The 27,744-nt window shown below is 40.5% G+C and overlaps 1 protein-coding gene across 3 annotated transcripts in view; it reads right to left on the bottom strand.

Annotated features, from left to right (window-relative positions):
- Nucleotides 1-24,327: 24,327 nt before the first annotated feature.
- The window catches only part of GALC (galactosylceramidase), a 43,238-nt gene continuing 39,821 nt past the window's right edge, over nucleotides 24,328-27,744 (bottom strand). For 2 of the 3 annotated variants that reach the window (XM_029997148.2, XM_029997140.2), the window contains exon 17: nucleotides 24,328-27,096. In XM_029997148.2, coding sequence (XP_029853008.1) covers nucleotides 26,953-27,096 — 144 coding nt within the window. In that variant the 3' untranslated portion in view covers nucleotides 24,328-26,952. The remainder of the gene's footprint in view (nucleotides 27,097-27,744) is intronic. The other variant, XR_005930956.1, reaches the window with a different exon arrangement.

The raw sequence follows: 27,744 nt of genomic DNA, 5'->3' as shown, positions 1-27,744 counted from the left end.
GTGACCAACTATCCAATTTTAAGAGACACTTCCAGTATGGGAATAAAAATTCCCAGTGAAGAGTCATGAGATATTCAAGGGTAGATATTTGTTTTTACAAAAGATTTAACAAATCCTAACAGTCAAATTTATTTAAAGCAGCAGTCCCCTACAAAAAAAAAAAATTGCAACAGGAAAAAGGTCTTAATTTGTAAAATAAATTGTTCATTGTGAGTTGTTTCTCCAGATGAAATTTCCAATTTGAATAACCGATTTCATTCTTTCTCACTCTCCTATGTTCTTTTCTTCTTCCCCTGCAAAAAAGAAAGTTTTCTTCCTTTTCACACAGGAAAATATATAAAGTCAAGACTGTTTATTACCTGACATGTACCAATTTGAAAATAAAACAAAGGAATGTATTTTTAAAACAATAAATTTCCAGTATGTTTACCCCTTGCATAAACAAATAGAGCTGGAGTTTGCAAGAAATATTAAAGTTAATTTAAATTGCAAATCTGACCTTATTAAAATGGCTTTTCGGAGAGCTATAAACAAACAGTGTGTGAGCTGGTAATGTCGCCAAAATAATAGAACACAGTCTCAACTAGCATTATAATTAAAGTAAAAAAATATTGTTTTCACAGTTCTGAAAATCTCAGAAGGCGAGGAGGAGTGGGGAAAATGTTTTAAGGAAATCTCAAGCTTGGGGGGGGGGGGAAATGTTCCAGTGGATATCTCCTCTAAGAATTCTTGGGACATTTACTCTTTCAAACTCAAAATAAATTCTGATGAACAGCTTGAAAACATTATTAAGCGCTTACTAATTTAATGTGTTTTGAATACTTTTCTCCTACAGCTACTACATTGCCTCTTAATGTTTGAAGCACAACCGTTAAGATTTACTGCATTTTCTGTGAGAATAAAAATGGAGCAATTAAGACCATGCTTGTATCTGCAATGGATGTGGAGAACTAATAAATTTCAGAATTAAAAGCCAACAGATAAGCTGGGCTGGTTTCTTGTTTATGGAAAATCTATACCTGAAGGTCTATTTAAACCAGTGTATTGTTAGCAAGCAAATTGTTTCCTTTCACTTAGAAAAACAATACAGTCTGCAGAAGACCAGGGAAATTAGATGGAGCAGAGATGAAGCTCAACCAGATAATACTACCCCCCAAAAGTCTTACATGATTATGGTTTTTTGGTACAGCACGCATGGCTCTCAGTAAGCATAAAGGAGTACCAGCTGTACTGTGTGTAGATGTTTTCTGATCACAAATGTATTTTTACTCATGCCTGTTTTTACTCCTGCCCATGTTGGAATGGTTTGTTTGTGCATTTATTTCATTGAAGTTGGTTTAAAATAAATTTATTTTAACGTAACTAATTTAGTTATTTAACTGTATTGTCAAGAGTACATTCTCATTTGGACTCAGTGCATCCAAACAGAAAATAGCCAAGGACTATTTTACTTATAGAAAAGGAGTAAATCGAATACTAAGATGGACAGTGATCCTCTAAGGCTACTTTCGGCATGGTTGCAAAGCAGAAGTTCTCTTTCTTTGAGTATGTATGTGGGGATCGTTAGTATTTTGTAAGACTGGATTTGATTTGCTTTCCCATTTAAGTGGAGCATGCAAGGAGGGTATAGCAGCGTACAGCCAAGGTGCTCTTTCTCATGGCTTCACAGGCACAAAACCTCCTAAAACTCTCCAACAAGCAGAGACATAAATTTCTTCAATATCTAGAGCTGTGCCTGAAAAGCACCACCAAGCCTCTGATGAGAACTTCTTCAGTCCTTCTTACTGTAGCAAAAGCAGCACAGCAATTCTGTGCAGGGCCTTCTTTCATGTCAGAGTGGTGCCTAGCGTGAGTACGTGCTAAAAAATGAGCTAAAACAAAGAGGCAGGATAGAGCAGGAAGGCAGAGGTGCTAGAAGCTATAGGGTTATAAAGTTACTATTTTGTATAACTAAGGTGTTTCTTTTTCCAGGGTCCTTCTGCGTTTAAGCTTCAAATACTCCATCAGCTATGTGCAAAACCTGGAAACCTGGGTTTATAAGTTTATATGGATATGATGAACGTGTATTTGCTTTCTCTAGTTCCTGTATACAGAACTTGGATCTACTTCAAGTGAGACTGGAGCCTGACCTCTCAGCGTGAGGCTGCAGTTGAATTGCAAGCTGCAGAGCACAGGCCTGTAGTCAGTACCACCCTGCAGTTCCTCTGGCCTGTTTTTTGGGCCCCTTCATCTACACTCTCTTCTATCTCACCCATAACTGCTCTATGAAGTGTTGGCCTAAAGACTGTGGGCTATCGGGCCGCACCAAGCTTTTGGTTACTTCTGACATAAAAACAGCAGGGATCACAGTTTGGTGAGATGCATCATCTGGGTAACGGTATAACGAGATCAAACAAAGTTACTGAGTGCTAACAGTGAATTCAAAAATTCAATTACCCACTGTGTGACAAAGGAGCTAAGACTCCTGCCTACCTCCTTATGCTATAAAGTCTGCCTGGGTATTCCTCCCTGTCTGGAAAGGAGTCTTCAGTTCCTGTTGGCATCTGAACAAATACAGCCTCCTTTTTAGATAAGGGCTAAAGCAAAAAAAATGATAATTTAGAACAGACAACCCCCTTCCCCCAAACCTTTGGCGGAGAAAGGAGACAGCAGCAGAAACACACCACTGCCAGACATGCAGGAATGTGAGCCATGTGGGGATAGATCCAGGGACTGGGATGGAGAGCAAATGTAATGGGAGCTGGCGCCTCAGCCATGGAAGAGCTACCTGCATCCATATCATTATTATGAGGGAAATGCAGCCTAAGAGTATTTTCCATACTGCAGGAATGATTGTTATGGAAGATACTATATTTTAGGGGATGACAGTAGTAAAAGAAGCCATCATATATCTTTAGTTCCCTTTCCTTCATACTTTTTTTGGCCATGTGTTACCAGATGAATGTGAAGTAGCCCATAAATACACGCCCAACATTAATTCCACATTTTTAAGTGCAGAAAAAAAAAAATTAGGACTGCAGGTATGGCAGATGTGCCTACATGAATAAACACATACTCTGTCACACCAAGAAGGTTCTCAAAGACTTAAACTGATATCAGTATTACCCAGACAGCTCTGATTACAAGTCTTGGAAGCTGTACGAAGTAAATGTGCCTTAGTGACAGCAATATTCGGCTTCTGCATTCATGACACACTGTAAATGTGATGGGGTCTGAGGGGAAAGACCACCTTATGAGTGCAAACATCTGAATTCTAGTTCAGCTTCCCGATAAAGCTGATCTCATTCTAGGCTGGGGAATTTTTCACATAGGAAGAAGTGAAGATAGATGTTCCTGGGCTGGTGACTTCCGTTGATTGTTTCCATTTGTCAGTGTGAAAATCAGTGAAACAGCAACAAAAGATTTCCTTTTCATGGTTTTCCTGCAGCTGAAAAATTACTCCTCCTTCCAAGCAGGATGTCCAGCAGATTAAAAAACAGTATAAAATTTCCCTAAGTCACAGATAACATTTGTATTACTAACTATCAGAGCAGATAGCCCGACTGTTTTCTGACCCGTTACAGACCATGGAACGGGTTACACACGTCATGATTAGGGTCATGCAAGTCAGGCCATATGACAGTTATCAGTGAGATCATGAAAAAGGAAAGAGGAAGATGTTGAAGTCAGACTCTCAGAGGTAAGAGACTCCTGAAGAGTGATTTCATTTGCAGGCTCACGTTTGGCCCTCTCCTGTATCAGTCTCTTGCCTGATTCACAGATCCAAGGTCCTTCCCCAGCTCTGCTGCCAGGCTTCCTGCCCAATGTACACCAGATTTTTGCCCCACCTGCATTTAGATCAGAGAGCTGTCCCACAACACCACTGTCTGGAGAGTCACAGACAGTTCACAGGTGAAATTACGCCGCACAGCTCTGACTGGAGCACATTTTATGAGAATAGCAAATAGGTGACTTATCAGTCACTTGAAAGAAATACAAGGCAATGGAGAATGCTCAGAGAGATGCAGAATTGCAGCTTAAAACCATAACTACTTGTGCCCTGGGCATGGAAAATGAATTATTGCCTTCCTCTTTGCAGCAGTCTTTTATATACATTAGAAGATCAAACAGCCACACACTCATATTTTTCCTCACAATCCATGTTTCTCTAGGCTGTTGATTATTCCCATTGCTCTTCTCTTCAATCACATCCACATATTTCTTTGCAAACATACAACTTACACTAATAATAGTCAGTAAATGGGATGAACAAACCTCCAAACCAAAGAAGGAGAACAGCTCTCAAAAAACCCTGGGCTTCAAATTTTAAGGGAGGGAATTGTTTCTACCATCAATAGATATAACAATACATAACAAACCTCTCTGGACTTGTTTCTAGAACTATTCCATAAAGTGATTCATCTGAAGCAGAGACGTGAGAATTCTGAACAGAAAGAAAAATGTGAAATATTTAACTTAGAGCCAAATTAGAATATGATAGAATAGAATAGAATAGAACAGAACAGAACAGAACAGAACAGATTTCAGTTGGAAGGGAAAAATCACCTAGTCCAACTGCCTAACCACTTCAGAGCTGACCAAAAGTTAAAGCATGTTATTAAGGGCATTGTCCAAATGCCTCTTAACACTGACAGGCTTGGGGTACCAACCGCCTGAATTATGGGACCAACAGTACCCATAGTTTAGCCAGATGATACAAGATCTGTCTGCAAGAAGAAATGACCCCCTAAAACACATGATGTCTGCGCAGCCCAGTGTGTGGGCTCACCGCTCTGGAAATAAGGGAGCCCATTGTCTGAACTCAAAAAGTGGCACAAGCCTGGCGTACAGATGTCCCTGAAGATGTATTTAAATCCTGTCTTCAACTTAGAAGGTTGTTGCCACCTCCTCCTTTGAAAACCTTTCCCCAGAAGGCACTGACTGGCTCAGAGGTGAGTAAAACCAGTTATATGGTTTGCCCTGCATACTAACACTGCCTCTGAGATGAAAACACTGCAAGCACTGCAACTATCAGGACAGATATCTCTGGGCACTTCTCATGGCATGTGCTGTCTGTCCTACAAGCTTGTTTGTATTTGCAGAGATCCAGAGGAGTCAGGGAAATGCTGTGTTTCCTCCCCAGTGCTTCCCTCCCCTCCTTAAATTTAACAATAATAGTAATTCACTGTGAGCATGTACAAGCACACAGGTTAGAAAAGCTCTGCATGTTAATCCCTGCAGAGAAGTTAATTTTTTGGTTGATACTATAAACTGAACTATATTCTTTATTCTTATTAAGTTACAAATCATCTACCAACGTCCTTCTTTCCTACTCTCCCACCTCCTTCATGCTGCCCCTACACAAGACTGACTGATACCAGAAGCAAAGGGGAAGACCAAAATCAAACTTCCAAAACAAACTCAGAAAGCACATTGCATTGCTGCAAAGCACATTTTGCAAAGAGCACTGAAAGTGATTTCAAGCACATGCAAAAAAAAAAAATCCTAAACCATGGGACTGAAATTCAAATATCCATTGCCAGGAGATTATATACAAGACATGCCAAAAATGAGCTGAAAAATTACATTCACAAGCAGCCACATGCAACAGCCCTGACCGTTTCTTTGCTACTGCATTAGATAATGATCAGACCAGGAAAAGCATCAGGTGACACATGAAGGAGGCACTGCAACACTTACATCTCTCTGTCTCTTACTTCATGGAGTTGTTCGAATTCAGTCAGTTATTATCCAGCAAATAGATGGCAACAGTTAAAGGCTAAAGGATAATATTCAGCTAGCCTATAGCCCACAATAGATGAAAATATCAGCAGGAAGAAAATGCACCTTGACTATGAAACTGATTATCAATTTTTAATAGAACTTGAAATATATTGAAGGTACAGTACACATATGCTGTATAGCAGCTAACGTCATGCAGATTGTTATGGAAACACATTGTCATTGTCATTTGGGTGGAAACTCTTAGAAAATTGAAGTGACTGCTTGCAAAAAGTGACAACAGTCATATCCTTACATCTCAAGCGCTGAATCAAGTATGAACTCCCCAAGACAACCCTTTGACACCAAAGAAATGACACTCACATGTAAAAGGGAGAGAGGCACAGACTAGTAAGGAGACTTGCTGTTGTTTGAGTTCCCCAAGTACCAGGACAAGAAGTCCTGATACCCTGTGACTAGCAAAGCAAAATGTGACAGTTTGAAGATGATTTGGGGTAAGAAAAGTGCTGGAAGACTGATGGAGATTGACTTAGACAAGTACTAAATATAAGGCAAATAGAGTTACTGTTTGATTAATAAAGCAATAGCTCAGGCTCTGAAATAAGGACAAGCTGCCACATACTCATTTTGTGGAGAAAAACTGACTCAGATAATAGCCTCAGGTGGCTGGAGAGTTCAGTGAGGAGTAAGACGCTAGGACAGACTGACCTGGAGGGCTATTTAGAAATGAACCTACAGAGCCAGCTCAGCTTTGATGGTCAGCAGGAGGGTGAGTAGGACATGATGTTTCTCTTCACAAGGACTAGGCAAAAAAGGTTAGTACTAAGCACTGTTTTAATAGAGGGAGAGCTAACAGGTGAGGATTTGACCTTTCTGAGTATAGAGCCAGGCAGAGAAGCTTCCTTTGGTAGAACCAGTGGGAATTTCAGGCAGTGAAAGCTAAACGTCTCACAAGCCCATCAGGCAAATATTTGAAAGAATAATGACACAATAAATGTGGCATTTTATAGCCTCAGCTAATGAGCAGGCTTCAGCACCTACAGCTCTAACATAATTGAAAAGCAGAGCATTACTTAACCTATTTCTCATCAGTGTAGGTGTTTCATCCTCAAGGCTCAGTTCAATCTCCTTCACTCCACCAGCGATCTGCCAAGAGTACTTCCCCAATTGCTAGGCTAGTGAATTCTGCCTTCTGTAAAAAGCAGGACTATTAATTGGAATAACCCTGTCTGGGATTTGCTTCTGTTCTTTGTTTTGATGGGTAAACACCAGGTCCCACTGCCTTTTTCCTCTCTCTTTTGTGGTGATATTACTGCCTTTTTCCTCTCTCTTTTGTGGTGATATTAAACACATGCACTGCTCTTACAAGACCTATCAAATGTAAAAAATTATTTTCATGCAGGTTTTGCAATAGTCCTCTTCAGAATAAAAATAGTTAAACAGGTAGAATTGGCAGGTTAAAGAAGGAGACAAAAGAGCAAGGCATCAGTCTGATGCAATATAGTTGCTACAGCTTGATAGGGACTGATTCTGAGGTGCTGTTCACCCCAAAACTCTTCCTCAAGTCCACTTGAGTTGTGGATGCTCAATCTATCCTTTTGATTAATCCTACAAATGTCTTATGAATCAAATTTGACCTGATTTTCCAAAGCACTCAAGACCTCCCTATCACTCTGATATCACAGAGCAGAACAGCAGCTGCTGGCTGCTCTGTTCATGTAAAAGGGGGGTCAACAACACCCTTGAGAAAGTGTCGTGGAAGTCAAAAACCTGAAAATGAAGAACTCTTCATTAGAGAACCAGAACTTACCTCTTCAATTAGGAGTGTTCTAGGACTGTTCAAGCCCTGCTCATCCCTTCCTTAGCCTTCCAAGGAAATCTCCAGTCAAACCAGAAAACATCATCTTAATGTTCCCAGCATTGACAGAGGTGGAAAAGAGATGCAGGGAAAATCCTGGGGCTTTTTGCTTGATAAAAACCTTTTGGTTTTTTTCTGCCCTCAGATAAAGATATGAAAAAGAGGACAAATTTGATTCTGCAGGTCACCCTTACAGTCCTGACTAAATAATAGACACAATGGTGTCAGTGACCCTCTTAGAAGATGGTCATCTGCTGACCTGCTTCAAGCAAGCTGCACCTGCATAGAACTGGTCCCACTGACATGTTTACAGCTCTAAGCCCTTTACAAAGGCTGAAGGGTTTTAGAAGAAGGAAGAAAGGAATATGTGTTTTCTGGGATTTATGTCTACAGGGGGGTGGTGGTATAAAGAATCCTATGGTAAAGAGAAGTCAAACACTAATCCTCTTTTATTTCTTGTCTCTGTAGCAGGAGCAGAAGGCTCCACAGGCAGCAGAAGTGCTTCCTTGGGACAGGCAGGCACCGAGGCTGAGAGCCCTCGGCTGTATTTGTGCATCCCAGGCAGGGAGCTGGGGCACTCATGCAGGAGAGTCAAGGCAGTGAGTAACAGATCTGCTGCTCTGGGGTGGAAAGACTTAGTCCTCTTCTGCAGAAACCTTGCCTGCAGCTGCTATGGCAACAAGATAAGGAGGATGCAGAAGGGCACATTAATTTTTTTTTCCTCTATGCTGACGCACCTGCTCCGCCATGAAAAGCAAGTGAGTTTGTTTCATCCTGAAGCGGGTGGGTTGTTTTTGTAGTTTGGGATGAAGCATCACAACGCAGTTAGTGTATATCACAGCTGTAATCCCAGTACTCTGTATGAAATAGGTCCTGCTCACTACACCTATTGCTGAAACGCAGCCACACCACAGAGGGACAGCGAAGCAGAAGAAGATAGCGTACCAGTAATCAAGAACCAGTTCAGGTAGGCAGAGCACAGTGCACATTATTACAGGTTACCAGGCTCAAAGCCTTAGTGTTGCAAAGCCTGATGCTGCCTAATTAAGTCCTACAAATAATTAGGCCTTATCTCATACTACATCTAAAAGGCTGTTATTGAGGAGGCACCGTGCACCCTAACACCACTGTGTACTATTGGCTGATGCATGGGCCAGTGAAAGAAATCTCCAGCTCAGTGGCCTACAGCGTCCTGGGTTTCCCTCGGAGCTTTCCTGCCCAAGTTCTGGCCAGCTTATGAAGACTGATTAGATCAGGGTCCCCGAGTGTTGGTGCTCTGGGCATATGCTGAGATAAACAAAGACACTTGGTTCTACCCTCAGCTGACTCCATCAGCTGTTGCAGGAGGAAATATGGTTGTGCTGTACTAAACAGCGAAAGCCTTGCTATCGCTGTCTAGGGAAAAACGACACTCCTGTAAATTGTTATTTGGGGAGGGTTTTTTTGGTAATTAACATAGTGGTCCAAAGAACCCAGCACCTTCATTGAGCAAAGCGCACTCCAGAAAGAATACTGCCCCAAAGAACTGATTCCTACAACAGCCAAGACAAAGACCAGGAGCAGGAAATAGAGTCACATCTGCAGAACTGAGGCAAAAGGGATTTACTAACTGCCATGCAGGAAGTCTGTGGCCAAAACAAGCTGCTTTGAGACCTGTCAGTCTAACAGCTAAAATACAAGATGTTCCTCCCTTTGTAAGCCCAGACCTGACAAACTTTCAGCTTGATTTCGAGGCTTTCATTTCACTTCACTTTCACTGCTAAAAGTGATACTGATTATCCCAAGAGGAGGAGAATATTTCTTTGCCTCTCTGAGGTGCCATGGCAATTAACATGGGTATAACTTTTTAGGAAGCCACAGAAATGGAAGGCACTGTAGAAGTTCAAAGCAATATTATTATATGGCTCAGAAAATGATACAATATGCTGACAGAAATTACGCAGTGTAGTGCTTAATAAACTTACAGCCAGCATAATAAAAATTCTGTCAGTAATAAACTCCTTTCCCAGTTGACTGCAGACCTGTGTTGCCAAAAGTTATCACCCCTTTGTGGATGCTGTAGCATTCCACCTTCGTACTCAGTAAAATGGTACCCCAATGACATTGGCAGCCATTTTATTTATTATCTACAGTAATGAAAAATACAAATAATTGACCTTAGAATTCTTGGGCTTAGTCCTAAATTGATGCATTAAAAAAGTAATAAGACTTTATGCACACTTAGGTGAATGTGTTTGCACCCAAGTGAGTAAGCCATCAAGCTGCGGACCTATCTGAATCTAATATCTTAGAGGTAACCCTTATTCCCCTTTACAAGTCTCTTCCTTGCTGCCCCAGATGTTACTTACACTATGTCTTATTGCAGAATCATCTAGGCAATCTGTTCTTACATCCCTGTCTGGCCTGCAAAGCAACCAACACACATCCAGAAGCCTTAAAAATAATACAGAACAACAATAAAGCATTAGTGGATATTTGTTCACTTCTAGCATGATGTCAGCTTTTCCTATTACTTTAACAAGTAGCCACGAGGGATGTATTTGTGCACACGAGTGATTGTGGAGAGTAAACGTGCCGCCACAAATGCCAGTGGCCAGTAATGTCCATGGGACCATTTTGAAAGGCCTTTGATTTACTTCTTGTTAGGCATAAATGATCTGGTCATCGATTATCTGATCTAAAGCAACATCTTGTCCACTCGGCTGTCAGCACTTTCCAAAAGGAGAACAACACAGTCAGAGAATAATTTGTAAATAACAGAGTGAAAGCTGTTCACATAAATAGATCAATGGACAAATGCGTAGAGAAAACAGGACCTATTGACAGATTAGTCATAAAGAGAAGTGATTAGAATTCATTAAATGAGTATTACCAGTTAGGCAGCTTTAACTATCACACCTCAGCAGACGCCGGATTTCAGAAGACATGCCTCACTAGTCTGAGCACAACATGTTTGAAGTATCTGAATGCCCATGAACTACTGGTTTGAATCCAGGCATCAGTACGACCTTTTGTCCCTTTATGGATGATAGGCCACATATTGGGATGTTTACTGAATGCAGATAAGACTTAGAAAGCAGTCTTCCCTGCCAGGATAATAACAATCACATATTAGCTTTTCATTAAAGGAAAAGAATTACAGTGTCTTTGGCCAATCTTCTGAAGTCCGGCACGAGCATGCTATGCATGACTGGTATCTTTCTGTTCATTCCAAAGCTGTGGACGGTGGCTTTTTATTTTATGCATGCCACATATTTCTGTTTCTGCACAGTCCCTTGCCTTGTCACACTGATCTGAAAGCTTAGTGCAGACCATGAAAGCTACAGGTTCTGTCTTTCCATTTCATTTACCAGACTAGACCATAACTAACATCGCTAACAGAGAAAGTGTCAGTTTGTCTTTCCCATGCGAATTGAAAGGCAGCCCATAAGCCAAATTCAGCTGAACTCTAAAATACAGCCCATAGTCAAAACAAGGGGCACACAGAAGTTGTGGTGATGGGGGGTGTGGGAGGGGGAGAGGGGAGCCCCTAGAGCCCCCTGACGCCAGGTTTGGGTTCTTTAGTCTCTACAAATAATTTCTATTTCAAAGGCTGTTGAAGCTGTGTGACTTCCAGAGACATCACAGCAGGGCATGACCATAGAGTGCTTGTCACATCCATGGGTAGGACATCCAGATTTAAGAGAAAGCTGCTGTCTGCACCATTTGATTCAAGCGCAATGGCATAGATGGTGCTGGCCCTATCCATAACCAGCCAAAGCTGGTTATGCCTGGTCAAACAGTGTCAGCAGGGACTGCAATTCATTACAGGGTACCAACTGTGCAGCTAGAAAGATGCTATCACCAGTGCTACAGCCATAAATCTTTACCTGAATCCTACTGAAGAGCTTAAGCACCACCTTGATGAGATTCTTCTCTTTGCATATGTTATGAAAGAGCACTCATGACTTGGAAGTGATTCAGAGAAAAATTATTGTGTGAAATACACAAAGTCTTAAGATGAGCCTGGTTCCTTCTTGCACTAAGCATTTGCTTATGGATCCTCAAAAAAGCACAAAAAAAAGATAGAGAGCTGAGCAAGTCATTTGGCAAAGGAAATTATGAAGAGGGAAGTGCTTTCTCAACACAATAATATCTCAAGAACAATACAGATTTATCGTACTGTGGGAAATGTCAAAATTCTTTTGATATATTTACAGTGCTGTTACCCTGTGTTATGTCTTCTAAGGATGTGATGACCAAATGCCACAAGGCCTTCTCAGAAAAGTAGCATAGACCTAATAAATACATAAATAATCCAACATTTCTTTGACATTTATTGACTTCCCAGGGGCTCATGGAATATGAAAGACAGGCCTCTGGAATCTTAAGCAGTGTTGCTTTGTGTAGTTGAAAGGCAAAAGATGGAAGGACTTTGTGTACTTGTAGTCTGAGATGCAAAGAGAATAGAAGAAGCTGAAGGTGGAAGGAGAGGAAGTAGCTACTGAGCATGCTCTGAAGCCAGAGATAATACAGGTACCAATCTATCATACAGAGAGCCCATCAGTTAAACCTCATCCGAGTGAACTGGGGTTGGTGTTTAACATTCGTATTCCATGAAAGAAACTAGAATTTAGGGTTGAGCACAGTTCAAGATGCCTTCTTATGTCACAGTGCCTTTGCTGAGATTTCTCCCTTGTCCACTCTATTGGGATATGGATACTGCCAGAATCATTCAGTGCAGAACCAGGAAAAAGAGTTTTCCCCTCCTACTACTTCCCTCCCCATCAGACAGTGGTAAATGGGAAACAGATTTTGTCATTATCCAGGTATTTAGTCTTTCTACAAGATGCTTCAAAATGTGGTTTATGAAGCTACTCAGTTTGGACAAGAAGTAATGTACTGAGGAGGATTTCATGAAGCAAAACTAGCATTATTGGTCCAATATTGTGACGATCTCAAAATTTTGGCTGTTTTCTTAAAATGTATTATGGCTGTAAGCAACACACTGAGTTGCAAAATTATAAATGCCAATAGTTTTTATGTCTGTGTGTGTACATATCAGGAAAGAAGCAGAATGTAAGAACGATGGAATAGCTCAAACTCCAATTCAGCTATCATGCTTGCAGAGCTTGATTTACTGTTTTTAATAGGGTGTCTTCTCTATGCTGGAGCTGTCTTAAGCATCATTAAATTACTAAAATTTGTTGCAAGCTAAGAACATACATATGTTTTTTACAATGGCTCAGCTCAAATACCATAACTCATCTGACAGCAATTGTAAACCACCATGATGCCAAGTCCAGAGTGAACCCTCATATACCTCCCCCCCCCCACCTGCCCAAATAGCAAACAATCTCAACATTAGGGAAAAACGGACTGCCAGTTTAATTTCCAGGACTAAATCAGAGAGAACAAGGGTTTGAAACTTTTTTTTTTCCAAATCCACACCCACCAACCTGGCTGCCAGGCTGTGTGTTGCTCTGAATTGTGAATCTTCTTTCCTCTATCTGAAAAATCCTGATCTGCTCTGGAATGGTATTATATCCTTTAAAAATCAGCATTAGGAAGGGCTGCCCATATGTACTATAAGCCATGAAATATGCATAGAAAGCGCTGAAGTCAAGCTTGAAGTCACTTGTTTTGGTGCTTTTGGTTGAATGCAAGACAAGGAGACATGCCAGATCCATCAAGTGGATTCAAGAAAGGACCATACTGAAAAAGACTCTTCTTTTGAAGTTCTTATGCTCCTTAAGCAACAAATCCAGTAAAGTTATCAGACCTCTTACCTCACTTCTGCACATTTTTTGTGAACATAATGGATCTAGTATAGCTTCTCAGTCTGAATTCCCCTAGAGATAAAATCCTGATCTGTATGCAATCAATGGAAGCTCAAAGAAAGAGGTCACTGAAGCTACAATTTCACTGCAAATGATAAATTCCTTTTTCTTATAACCATGATGAAAAATGTCACTGACTTGATATCCTTTCCTCTCCCATTCCAACCACAGGCACAGGTGACAGGTACCCTGTATTATGCTCAAGAGGATGCTGCAGCAATGAGATGGCTTTCAAAGTTGCCCATTGGTAGGTCTTTCTCTGCTCTTGCAGTAGTAGTCTTGAAAACATCACAAGGAACGCATTGCTATCCCTTTGCTACCCCATCAGGTACTTGTTAAACACCATCATTTATTTGTGAGAAGCTGATTCTGATTTCCTCAGCCTCCTCATTTTTTTCCAGAGATCTGGCTGCCTTGACAAACTAGGAAGAAATCAGAACCATGTTATCATTGTTCTCTCCAAGTGGAATTTTTCCCCAGAATTTTCCAAAATTATATTTTTTCCATACCAAAGACATCTTTTGCCACAGGATGGAAATTCCATTCTTCCATGACAGTTATAAAAAGATGAATAAATAAAATATGAAAAAGAAGGTTTATCATTGCATTCATCCAAATGAAGTTATATATTTAGGCATACTTTACACAACAGACAAATGCCTCTTAGGTCTTGGCCACAATCCTCTGCCTGAAGCAAGTCCCAGCATCCAGAGCTCAGCTTAAACCATTTTTGTGGGCATAGCAACTGATCCTTCATTTCTCAGTCATTGCATTGCCATCACGTAACTACAGTCCAAGTTTTAGTATTCCAGTTCTCTAGGGTAAATACCATTACATGATGCTGACTTCCTATAATGCAAGCTATTATTTGCAGAGGGAAAAAAATAAAGGGGGGGGGGGAGGGGGAATTTTAAAAGGCAAGAGTTGTAATTCTTGTATTTGCTGTCTGAGTTATAATCATAGTTTTTCATTTGTGATAGCATTTTTATTAATAGATTTCAGGGCTGGGAAAATGGAATAATGTCAGTGGAACACCATTTTATAGACAGGGAATCTCAGATACAAGAAACATCATTGGCACAAGACTCTACAAAATCTTGACTCCAGGCCTGCTGTCAAGACTGGGTAATTCTTCAGTAATTCGCAAACATTTCATGTTCAGGTAGACAAGTGTTTCTATTCTCCAGTATAAGAACTCTACCAATGGGCTGACAACACTTCTGTTTGTCCTATCACTCTACAGGAGTATCAGCAGTACTAAAAGCCACCAGCAGATTAAGGTAGTGGCATTCTGTCCCCTTGGTCTGAAGGTGAAGTCACACCTCCTAAACTTCCTTAATCACCTGAGAAGCTTTCCTGTCTTTTCACCAAGTGAGTTGTCAGGACAGACTGCATGAATGAAGCCTAACCAGAAACCTTCACGGACCTGATCTGCAGAAGGGCTAACTACACACTCCTCCAGCTGAAGGTCACCAAGTTCCAGATCTTCACTTCCTCTGGGAGTTCGGTCCATTCCCTCACTTAAAACATCTTATGACTAACAGAGGGTTGCTTCTCCGCCAGCTGTTCCCAGGTACCCTGCCTTACTCCCTTGGTCTAGAGACTGGTGCGAGCCCTCCATTTGATGTAGCATTTTCCACATTACAGCTCTCAGAAGACTGTGCTCTGCTGAGCGTTATGTATGGCTCTCTGAGGCACCGGATTATAGCTCAGCTCTGTTACTAGAACTCCTTCTTATTAACTTTACTGCTCTGTGCTATGTATTACAGCACAAAGCAGCCCAGGCACCCACCAGCGCTGCACATGGATTCAGTGCTTTGTCATTACGGACGGGGAAGCTGGTAACAGGAGCTCTTGCCAGCAACTGGCAAGTGCAGATTTACAACAGCGGCTTGTCTGGGCTCTTCCTTCTCTCTCAGGAGCTAAAGGCTCTGTCTTAAGTAAATTCACTCACTAAATAATCCACAAGGAACTTTTCAAAATTACTCAAAACACTGCTAACAGGCTGCCAAGCTGCATCCCTGCGCTGACTACACAAAAAACAGTCGTACTGGTGTTATCTTGCTGGCTGAGACAGGGCCATATAACTCACCTGCTCCAAAGATACTTGTAAATAACTACCATCCTCTACAGGCCATACAATATCTTGGGATGTCTCTTCCACTTTCCTGTATATCCTTCACTTATCCAAGCACATTTTTTGGTAAGCAATTTGCCTTCAAAGTACTGTGGGTGAAAGGGAAAACCTATCAAGGTGTCATGATCACATTTCAGTCCCTTAGCATCTCATGGAAAGGTTTCTTTCTCACTTTTGCACAAGAAGCTAACGTTGTAGCAAGGAAAGGCAAAATGAAAACCTGAGATGTTCCTGAAGATCATGTTCTGTCAGAGCAAACTACAAGGAAAAGAGCCATGTCCCAGACAGCACAGAGCACCTAAGGACCTGTAAAGATAACCAACACCACTCAGAGGAATTTCGTCAAGAAAATGGACAAAAAATACACAGACAGTATATTAAGGTTATAAACCAATAAGCAAAATTTCTGTAGTTCTTCAAAGAAGATGTTCCCTCTCATTAGATAGAAGGGCACGACACTCCCACAGAAAACATTATCTTCCTTCTCCGCAGAAACTCATATGAAATGCTGGTCATAAGAGCCACTTAAAACAAATAAGCACCAAGTTCCCTGCCTTGTGCCTTCTCCCCACCACAAAAATGACGTATCCACCCTTTAGAGAAGCAAATCTCATGGTTGCCTTACATAAAAGCAGGACTAAAGAAGAACAGTCCACCCTTCAGTTTCACATGTCCTCTGGGTATTGCTATAATCTCCAACAAAATCAGAAACATTTCTCACTTTGCTTTCCAGGAGGCAAGGCATAGTGTTACATTTTCATGTCAGGATCTTGTACCTGTGTTTAAATTCCACAAAGTCCTTCTGCTTGCTAGTCCCTACACACATCTGGGTAAGCCCTTTCTGGGGCAATGCAAAAGGCACAGAAAAAAACCCTGTGAACCCATAACTAAGGATTTTCTTGAGCAAGGTGTTACTAGAGAGGCTGAGCTGAGGCAGCCCATGCTTATGCCCAGCGTTGAGCTGCCTGACATTGGTGGCCTGTGAAGGACAGGTAAGGATATCACCTCAGGAAGTCTGGGGCTTAATCCAGAGTGAAAGCAAATAGCTGGCTATTAACCTACAGCACATAAAGCTTTTGAAAACCTGGCATGAGGGAGTGAATTGCTTTCCCGGTAATCACTGCTCATTTACCTGTCCCATATTTCTGATTATGCTGTTCTGAGACATTTGATAATGGCCAAACCCATCCTCCCTTTCTGCTTTCGCATTGTTGACCCCTCTGTTCTTATAAGTTTCTCAATCATCCCAAAGTCAGCCAGTTCCAGTTTCTAACATGCTCTTTGTGTCCTCCCTTCACATGTATTTACAGGGCTTCTGCCTTTCCTTGTCTCCAGACCTCTTTGGGCAAAGAACTGCCTTGTTCAAGGGTAAGCTGGATGACAATTCCTCTACCAGTGCAAACACGTTGCTTCTTTCTCACAAAGTGTCTCTGTCCCTTGCAGCTGCCCAAGCTATCAATTTGGTATTTTAAAATTAAAGCAGAAAATATGAGCCCCACACTTCAGAAAACCTCAAAGTGATGGAAAATAACAATCTTGCAGCTGTATGCTACAGAAAGCTCCTATACACCTTTCTCATTTGCTGTCACACCTAGTCTGGGGTTTTGACCTGTGATCACACCTGTGCACGTGCCCAGCTCTCCTGTGCAGAGTCTCAGCAGAGCAGCCATGGCTGCATGCAGCAGTACACATGTGCATGCTCGGAGGGAGACATTCCAATATCGGGGCTGTGACGTATAAAAGGCTTTTAGGATATGAGCTGTAGCACCACAACTATCAGTGAAGAACAAACTCATTGTGCACTAAAAATAATCACTGCAGATCCTTTCGTAGTTTGAACACACGAGTGAAGGATTACCGGGACTCACACAAAAGCTATGGCACTGGCAGCAATTGGACATTTGGGGCTTTTTCTTGTTTTAATGACTTTGATCCAGACAAACCACTGTAGGTAATAGATGCTTTACAAAGCACTTGGTTTTTTATAGGTTAATCTGCTTAAAGCAGATGCAAAATTATTAAAAGACAAATTAGTATTCCTTGTAAGGGAAGCCGTGGGTTTTGTGCACAGAAGGCCGTCCGTAGTCTCAACCTTATCTTTCTTCTCAAGTAAAGCTGCCTTCATTCCTTGTTTTCATGGCTCGGAGAGGCTGGCCCCAAACCCAGCAAGAGAGCTATTTTCTTAGTCATACTTCCACTGCCATCTAGTGCCTCCAGCACAGACCGCAAGTTCCTCTTTCTTTACGAACTTGTCACAAAAGATAAAAAGTCCTAAGGTTCATGTCAAACCTCAATTTTTCATTCGGAGACCAATCTTTGTGATACCACTATAGATTTTTTTCTGAATACAGATCAGACTTGCTGTAATGAGGTTTGGTGGTTTTTTGGGTTTTGTTTTTTTTTAGCCTGAAGTATGAGCTACCCCGCCTGAGTGTCTGGGCTGAGTGGTGGTTTCAAATACCGTGTCAGTCACACTCAGTGAACTGGAATAGCATTGCTGTTTATCTGGTTTTGGTTAGGACCAAGAGACTTTTCACAGGGAATTAGGTCTCCGGAGAAAAAGAAGTAGCTCTAGTTAAGCAATAATGTGAACAGCGTTCATTAGCTTCAGGAATACAACATTGAGAAAAGGTGACTGCAGATATAACAAGTGGGCTTGGCCTTGTTTTCCTCTCATACCATCCTGCTCTTTTGCTAGGTACAACTTACTTACATCATTTTTTTCAATGAAAAGAAGGGAGAGAGCTTGGAGAGAAGCATTTCTGAGGCCATATTACAGACTCAGGCTTTTTATAGATGCATTAACACAACTCCTCCCAGCTTGTTAAGTCATGATAAGTACACAGGGACTAATACAACTCCAAGGAGACACTATGTAAGCTTCACATCACTCCCCTATGTATTTCTATACCAAACAAGGCCATTTCCAACCTATCCGACTCATCTCCATTCTACTGGTTCCACTAGAAAGGCAGCCTCATGAAGCACAGCACGTTGCCTTAACTTCTCCGGAAGATTTCCTTGCAGGCAGTGGCAGCTGTTGGTGATGTGCCTATGTTTCAACTCACTAACTCCATTGCTTTTGCCTAGTTTTATCCTACTGTGAGACTGTTGGGCAGATAAACCACAGGACACCAGTGTACTGCTGGTACATAGAAATCAAGGAAGTCCCTTCCAAAACTCTGTGAAAATACCCACACCCATAGTGTGACTGTCATTAGAGGTAGAGCGTCATCACTGTCCTATGCACTGTAGCTCTGACATGAAGAATAAAAAAGGAAGCATGTTCAGTGGCAGATTCAAAAGCAAATAAAGTCACCACTCCCAGTCCCCCACCATCGCTAATGCAGAGCTGACAACTGCCGAGCGGAGGCACATCCGCAGTGGCTTGCTGTCAGAGCACTGTCATTTTCCACGTACACTTTCGATAGGAGGTGACACTGAGCTTTTAATCAGTCCTTTTCCCTGCTAATGCTTTTAGTCTTTGTAGGAAGGAAGTTAAAGTAGCAGCTCTAGTTCAGGTCTATTAAGCAGGAGTGCTCAGTGCCACTATACCCCTATGTTGCATCCATTTTCTAATGAGGAAACTGAGGCATGGAGTGAACCCAGGATACTGTGTTAGGAATAAATACCATACTATGACATCCAAGACTTGTTTAAATCTTCACACTGCTCATACTCATTCTGGGTTGCACAGGCACTTTGAACAACAGTTGCAGTTTTCTATCCTTTAACTGATGCACTCCAAATCTCCATCCACCACTCACTTAAAGCTCTAGTAAGTGTAGTGAAATTAAAGGTTATTAAAAAATCCAGGACTATCCAGGACTGCACATAGCGCTCCATAGTCACTTAAAAACAGAACAGTATGTTTTGAAAAGTTAATACAGCTTCATAGGTAAATTCATTACATTCTGCTTTCAGAGCACTGTCCCCAACAGAGATAAACCTAAACAGAGAATCTCCAGATATCAGAAATGTACAACATGCAACACGCACTCCTCCTCTCTGCAGCAGAGGGCACTGGTAATATTTACATGGTACTGAGCTCCTCGCAGGATTAAAGAAATGGGTTGTGGTCCACAACCTTTTGAAACAAGCAGGTACAGGGAGAAAACGACACTTCTGTTAAACAATGCAAGGCTAAAACCTCACAGGGCAGAAAATAATCATCACCACACTTACGATCAGCACATCACTTTAGTGGAAGCTAGCAACTTTGTCAGAGAAACTGCCTTCTGAAATGACCTGGTATGGATAACTACCCCCAACAGAAGTCTTCAAAGGCATCTGAGAATGCAGTATATGATCATCAGAGAGGTTGCTAAACACAAAATTGCTGTAATCAGGTTTTGAAGTAATGAAAGCAAGCCAGCACCCTTTCTGCATCAGGCTTCGGGGGGGGGGGGGGGGGGGGGAGTAAAATGTGAACATTTTGATGGTAGAAGGAGAAATGATAAATAGAAACATGGTTCAAAAGGAAAGAAAGAAAATCCTTCAGACTATTAACACTCCAATGCCTGATTGTATAAGAAAAGTGATCAAAAACCTGCCTGACTTGTAGGAGGTTCAGTTCTACAAAGAAGGTACAGAAGATTGGCATCTACCATTCCCAATTCACCATGTAACACCCAAGAAAAAACACTCACCTTCAATCCTTAATACTACCATTGAGGATGTTACCATGGGAGCCACCCTATATGGCACACGGGAGCGTGTGGGGCAATAAAGGTAGGGAATTAAAAATACAGGTAAGATGACTTGTGGCTTGGCAGCTAAAACACCAGAAGAAAGTTTAGTTGCCTATAGCGTCCTGCTGATGCCCCCTTGCAGAATGTGGTTTCTATGAATTTTATTTATTACAAAAATCAGGTTCCAGTGAAAACCTATTCAGTTTCATTAACTGTAGACTATGTGGCAAAAGCCAGTGAAGTGACAATATTTAGATTCAACACAAGAAAAAAAACCTATTTAGCTGTAATACAGAGCTAAAAAGATGAAATTGTACAAAAGATGAAGATTATTGCATTTTCACCTGTCTAAGTGTTTGAGTGGGAAGGGTGACAGATGTCTGTGAGTATTCACCATTTAAAAAGTGCTAACAGGGAAGGAGAATGAAACCAAGGGATGTAAAGAATATATTTATATTTGGGGAGGGTGGGATTTGTGTTGCAGAGATCTACTAGAACTATCACGAAGACAAAATTATTTACCTCTTTCTCATTATGGCATTTGAAAGCAGTCTCCCACATGGATTCAGTAACACCGTAAAAGAAACTCCCATTGGCTTGGGAAGTGGTTATTCATAGTTGATATATCTATATGAAAGCATCCATCTAATCAAAGCATTTTGTCTCTCAAGGTAGAATCACAGGTGTTTCATGAAGGACTTAAGCCACCCCACAAGTAAATACTAGAGCTCAATAAATATTAGACACATATCTGCAGTATTAGCCTTGCTTTTAGCATGAATTGGGAAGAAAAGCTGAACCATCTCCCTCCACCCCTTACACCGATCATAAACAAAACTAATGATGCTGTTTGTTTTAAAATCAATAGCAGAATAGCCACCTACAAAAGAGAAGTGGAAGCTCTCCCAGCCTTTTGTCTCAGCACTCAACTAAGGTGGGCCCCAAAAACGTACAACAGGAAAAAATTCTAATTTGGCAAGGAGGTAGGCTGAACGATCAACAGGGTATTCTCAGCCTCCTCCTTCTGGTACAGACTTGCCCTGTTGTGTTGAGAAAATTTCCTATAATGCTGGCCAAACATTTTTTTTAGGATAAAGTATCAGCTGAGCAGCGAGAAAAAAACTGTAGTTGAACCGTTAAGCAGCAATCTTAGACTGAACGGGAAATAGGCAGCTTATACCAGAGACATCGTACATCCCAGTGCAGCTTTATAGATCTCTGCACTGAGACGTTAGCGTGCACCTCAGCTCAGCACAAAACCTGTCTGATCTCTTGCCAGCAAACACTACCATTTATTGCTCCCACTACAAGAGCAGTCACATCAGAAGGGAATACGGACATCCTTAATAGGATTTGCTGTTCGTCATTGCCACATGCTCTTTCAAATGACTCGGTTAACTCTGTATAATCAAGCTAAGAGGCTACAGAGCCACTCCTGTGAGATCTCAGATTGGCTGATGTACAGGAAGCTTCCCAAAACCTTGGAAGGAGGGTGGCAGTAACAGAGAAACATGTTCCCTTTTCTTACAGCTCTGCTGCTACCCCAGCAAAGAAGAAACCTTCTGCAACCAGGAGCAGGACCAATTCACACATCACAGACATGCCTTTCAGCTGCATAACCTGTTGTCCTGTTTCCTAACCTTTTCTAATCCTAGTGCTCTTGGAACATGGCAGCCATCTATAATTAGCTAAACAACATTTGCTTTTTAGCAACAATTAAGTTTTGTATTCTCTATAGACATTTTAATTATTGTTCATGGAAAACAGCAAAGAAGAGGACTGCATTTCCCAGCAGGAACTGAACAAAGGAAGTCAGGCTAAACCTGGACTGTTCTTTGCTTTTACCCTTATTATTTGGGTACACATGTGCAGAGTTTGTTTTGGGTTGGTTTTTGGTTTTTTTTTTTGAATAGTCATTTTAGTGTTATCTTCTCTGTCTTAGACCATCAAGGGTTTCCAGACCACGGCTGCGCAACTTTAGCCTAGTGCATTAGGTTCTGTTTCCTCCTGCAAACCCTCAAGTTAGTACTGTACTGAGCCATCCTCTGCTACGGTTCTGCATTTTGAAATGCATCCATGAGCACAGTAAAATCAAAATTACTGTCTTCCTGCTCTAAGTGAAGCTTTAACTCTCAGTCAGGTACACTTGATACCAATAGAAAAGGCATTTAAAAAAAAAAAAAAAAGTCAACACTAACGAATTCTTTTAGGTTACTTTCATCTCCATTTTCCAGAGATATGTCTAGGTTTAGCCTGGGGTGTACAAAAGTAAAGGACACGTTTAACACACTAGTTGCAAAGTTACTTGGAGCCCCCTGACAAAATTGATGTTTGGGTTCTGTATCTGTTTCTAACCTTATCCGAAAATAATTCCGTAAGGGGAAAAATACTGGTTTTATAGTTGTTTGTCTCAGCAACTATGAAAACCACATAGGAGTATCTCGGCACAGCGAAACCTTGGCAACACTGCTGCAACACACATTTTTCTCTGCTCAGTTGCTAGTAGGTGTTTTGTGTTTGGATTTTTTTTTTTTTTTTTTAAACACAAGTTCTAGAAACACCACCTTTATTGTTTCAGTGACACTTGAGCATAAATGGAAGGAACATATCTAGTGGCAAGAGGAACTTGCTCATGCTAACTTTTCATGCATTATCAATACTGGCAGGATGATTGCTAAGGTTCCCACCACACACAAAAAGCATTTAACCTCTACCTAAGTTATCTTTGTTAAGAAAATGGATAATCATTTGCTTTTTATTTCTCTGTTTCTGAAAGCCTTGATGTTAATTGGCACATAATATTTCTTCTCATCAAGTATCAAAGTATAATATGCTCAAAACCTTAAAATAGCTACCTGATGATTCTGTGACAAGCCTAGCTAGTCTTTTAAAATTAGGGTTTTTTTACAACATTCTCCCCCTTACCTCCCAGCATGTGCTAGACTTGTATGAACGTCGTACTTACAAAGGGGTTTAAAAAAACCTAAAAAATCAACAAACAAAAAAACCACCCCAAAACATCAAAGTGAGGGTAATAAGGTCTCCAACCACTGTCCCTCTGGTCATGCTGCTGAAATTTTCAAAGAGCAATAATTATGGTGGCTATTTTCATAATAGGCACACCCCTCCAGAAAATGGACTCTGGACAGAAACTTCAGGTAAGCCAATGAAAAATTATGAAGTGAAAAAAAAACAACCTGCAGCTACCATGCAATAAAACTGATTCAATAAGGAAAGAGCAAACCACTACCACTCCAAATCAAATCCTGAACTAGAAATTTACTTTTGATACAGTGAAACAAGGAGGCGGCTGCAAAAGGAACCATCATCAGTAGCCTAAAGTAGCAAGAGTCTCCTGTAATTTTAAAGCAAAGGAGTACTGCTGTTTTGCAGGAATTTGAAAATCCTAAGAACTGTTCATCATGTCTAACCTCAAAGGTGGGGTGGCAGAGAAGGGACAGAATTGATTCTGATGCAGTGTTTGTGTAGGTGGCAGTACATACCTGGCTACTGGAAAACAGTAATTCCAGGGTAATTTGTATCTACTGGCATGATGGCCTGGAAAACATGACTAGCTCTGTGGAATTTCTCTCCCCTCCTTTTAAAGTTGAACCCTTAAGTTTAGGGGGAAAAAAAAAAAAAAAAAAAGAAGCATGTTTGAAGCTAGATTCAAAAGGATATTCAAATTAAAGAAGCCTAATTTAAACTTTAAAAAGTACATCCGTACAGCATTGTTTCCATACCTAGAAACAGACTTTCAGCTAAATCTCACAAGACCTTACTACTCAGCAGTTTTGCATGACTGGACCTCAAATACAATTTACCTCCCTTCAACGAAATGCAGGAAAAAACCCAGAAAGAAGCAAAATTTATATTGAGCGCTATAAAAACATTTTATAAACAGCACAAGTCCTAATGCATATGGCTTTTGAGATATTTGTTAATGAGGACTGTTGGGCTATTCAGAGTGTCAGAAAAACTCTTCCAACCCAATTAAGCTAATGCCAAGCATATTTATCAGGAATCACAATGGAAAAACTGTCAGCTTTCTTACTGGAGAAAACCAAGACGCATTTACAGAAGCATTCTGCGCAAATAAAGGGGTTTTAAGTGTTTTATTTGTCCATTTGCAATGATTAGTATTTATAATCAACAACATAAATCCACCCCTCAGTGAAAGACCTGACAGCTTGTTATTGCCAAACATATTACGGCCTGCTGAAGGGTGAAGAATTACAGACATATAAAGATGAATAACATTATATCACCATTAAATCACTTACTCTGTTCATAACAGTTTAATCCTCTAACATTGTAAATTAAGATTAGAAAAAAATCAGCATTTCCAGTGATAAAATACATTGTGTTTAGTGCACAATATAACAGTACAGTTTATTCCACTATTGCATTAAAAGGTAAAAAAACTGGACAGCTCCTTTGAAATAATTGCATCATTGCTGATCTCTCTCTTACACAAACACTACTTGCAGCCACACAAGCTACCAGGAAGTCTCCAAGAAGTATCCTACTAGGAAAAACCATCACAGCTAAAATAAGTTGGGGTTTTTTTGAGAACTACTTCTCCTATACTCATATTATTTGAATATGAGGACCTAAAATTAGATTCCTTCATATCTGGAGTTACCAGTGACATCCCTTCTGAAATCAAGCAAGTAATGAACAGATTTGCACCTATACTTCAACCATCAAATGAAACTGAAGTGGAAAAATGGCTTTCATTTTTCACCCAGTTAAGTAAATAGTTACTTAATATTTGGAAGCCTTCTAAAAGCATTTTAAAGTTTAGTGGTTTGGACCATTTTCAGGGTTACTAGCATGTATGAAACTTGCACGTATGAATGACTCATAACCAATCAATAGCAGTATCAGTATAACAGCTAAAAGATAAACTTATTAGAGATGGAGTTACTAATTAGAGTAACTTATTAGAGATAAAATTTTGAGATCTCTCTTCCAAAAGCTAATTTGGAAGATAACCTTTATAAAAATTTGTATTAGATTAACTCTGTATTAGATGACAACTTCGAAGACTAAAGTTAACACTTACTAGAATCAGCCTTCAAAATAAAGTGGATCAGAATAATCATCTGTATAAATCAAAGCAGACTGCAAATCTGTTTCTCAAGATAAGATACTGCCTGCTACAGATAGCCTCATACAGCTATCAGTGCCCTATCAAGTGTGTGGAACTACCTGCTTGTCAATTAAATAGGATGTGAATGTGAAAAGTAGACGGACACAGGAGGCATGTTTCGTTATGGCAATAGGTATCATCTTCATTCAAACTGACGAACAGCAAACAAGCAAAATTCAGAAGCCAACTGAATTTGGAATGTGTGTGATGAAAATCCCATTCAGTACCTCATTATATTCTCAGTGAATTTTTTTTTTTTTGTAGCACAGTAACTTGGGAAAAAAACAATGAAGCAACAGCAAAACAGAATCCCTCCTTTCCCAAGGACCTGAAATTCCCTCTGAACTTTTACTCCATGATGCCTAGGAAAAGTTTAAAAACAGACACTATTGTGTCAATACCACTGCCTGGCACACTAAACAATTTTGTGTCCACCTGCTGTCACTTACCTTATGAACAGATTGCAAGCTCTTACAGGCAAAGACTATTTTTTTATTTTCTTTTATACCAGGATGTGATAGTATCCGCATCTCCTCTGTGCTACAGTAATATAATAAGCTAAATAACATTGTCATGCTTTAATTATTTTCTGCTCTAAGCTTTAGATCCATCAAAAGTGAGAGATGGTCGCCCAAGTGTCTAGGAACAAAAGGCCAGTTTTTCCACATGTGACCCGACATGAAAGTAAGCACTCTGCTTGCCAGCATCCATGACGCAAAGTTTTTATTCTTTACACCATGCAAAAAAAAAAAAAAAAAAAAAAGAAAAACCAAACCCCCAAAAAAACCACAAAGCTATCATTAACGAACTGCAAGTTACAGTATCTTTTCAACCATTTCAACCCTTTCATTGGAAAGAGGAGGTAGTTTAGAAGTAAGGCACATCCTGCACCGTCTGACCAGCCATAAGGCACATTTCCATTCCACTGAAAATATGATCTATTTTAAGACTGGCAATGAAAGTTGGAAGAAGTAATCAGGAAGAAGTAATCAAATGCACTTGGAGTACTGTAAAGTCTAGCCTCAGACTGTAGCAGAAACACAGACAAAACATCTTTTTTTTTTTTACTATAGAAAAACTACGTACTTCATCCAGTGAAATTTGAGAATGACAGACCTACGAAAGTATGGGGCCACTGGCTCATAAGGCTTACTGGCATTTAATTCTTTCTTTCAGAGTGAAAGGAATGGACACAATCATGTAAGTATTAAAAATGCAGCTTGAGATGCCTCTGTCTTCTGTTAACTTCTACAGTTATCTTGAAAGTGAGCTGGGAAGTTAAGATGTTGTTTTATTAAAAGAGTTTTAAATCCATGATTTTGTTTTCATCATTACCTTGAACTAAAATTTACCCCCAAAAATCGAAGGGCAAAAATCCCATCGCAACCAGGGGATAAAGTTACAGCCATGTTGATACCTGCTCAAGTAAACCTTTAACAAATAATAAGGACAGAATTCAGATTCCTTGCCAACAGATCAGTCTCAGCATAGCATTAAGTTGTCCTCAAAGTTTGAACTGGCTCTTATTCAAAGTAATATGAGAACTGGGTTCTCCAAATGCAAAAGCCACCTCAGCTAGCTTCAATATGAAAGTTGTCAAACTGTGCAAACTCAAATGAGCGAGTTCCAATAGCAGCCCAGCCATTACTTGGTTTCGAAATGGTGACATTCTCCCAGAGTGGATAACCATTTAACAGTCCTGAGGCAGAAGTGCCCTGTCAAAAAAAGGAAAAAAATTAGCTTTGTATAATCCAGTGATTGTGTTGACACTGAGCCTACTCACATGGGCGAAGAGACAAGGCAGAAAGATGTCAAGTCAACTTTCAACTACATTTCACACATTTTCCATGCAGAGGTGCTTCTAAATGTTGCATAGAATCCTCCAGTGCCTATGAGCTCTGTGAAAAAGATCTAATGCCTTTACAGTGAATATACAAAAGGCTCATCTTTCCCTAACTCACAGCTTTGCAAACTCAGTGTAGAATCTGAAAGGTAATCTAGTTTTACTCTTTCACTTGTGTCAGGCTCCCTCAAACAGCCCCACTGTCTTAAGGGGATATGATACACCTGGCACTGATTCTGCAGAATTAAGCAAAAGTCAAAAGGAAAGACAAATGTATTTTAGTCATTAAGCTGAGAGTAAGAGAGGACAGCAGAACCTTCAAGTATCATGTTGCCATTAAAATTAAAAACACTCTCAGGAAAAGTTACAATTTATTTTGCCACTGTTCCACTAAACAGTAGTTAGGAAAAAAGTACTTCAGTTTACCTGTATTTCTTAACCTGAAAGACAATTACAGACACAGGTAAAAGCAAAGAATGTCCTTCAAGGAGTCAGCATGAGAATTCTTTAAAGAGGGCTC

The sequence above is a fragment of the Aquila chrysaetos genome, chromosome 2, assembly GCF_900496995.4.
Source record: "Aquila chrysaetos chrysaetos chromosome 2, bAquChr1.4, whole genome shotgun sequence".
NCBI lineage: Eukaryota > Metazoa > Chordata > Aves > Accipitriformes > Accipitridae > Aquila > Aquila chrysaetos.
This window is presented reverse-complemented; position numbering and strand designations above follow the sequence as displayed.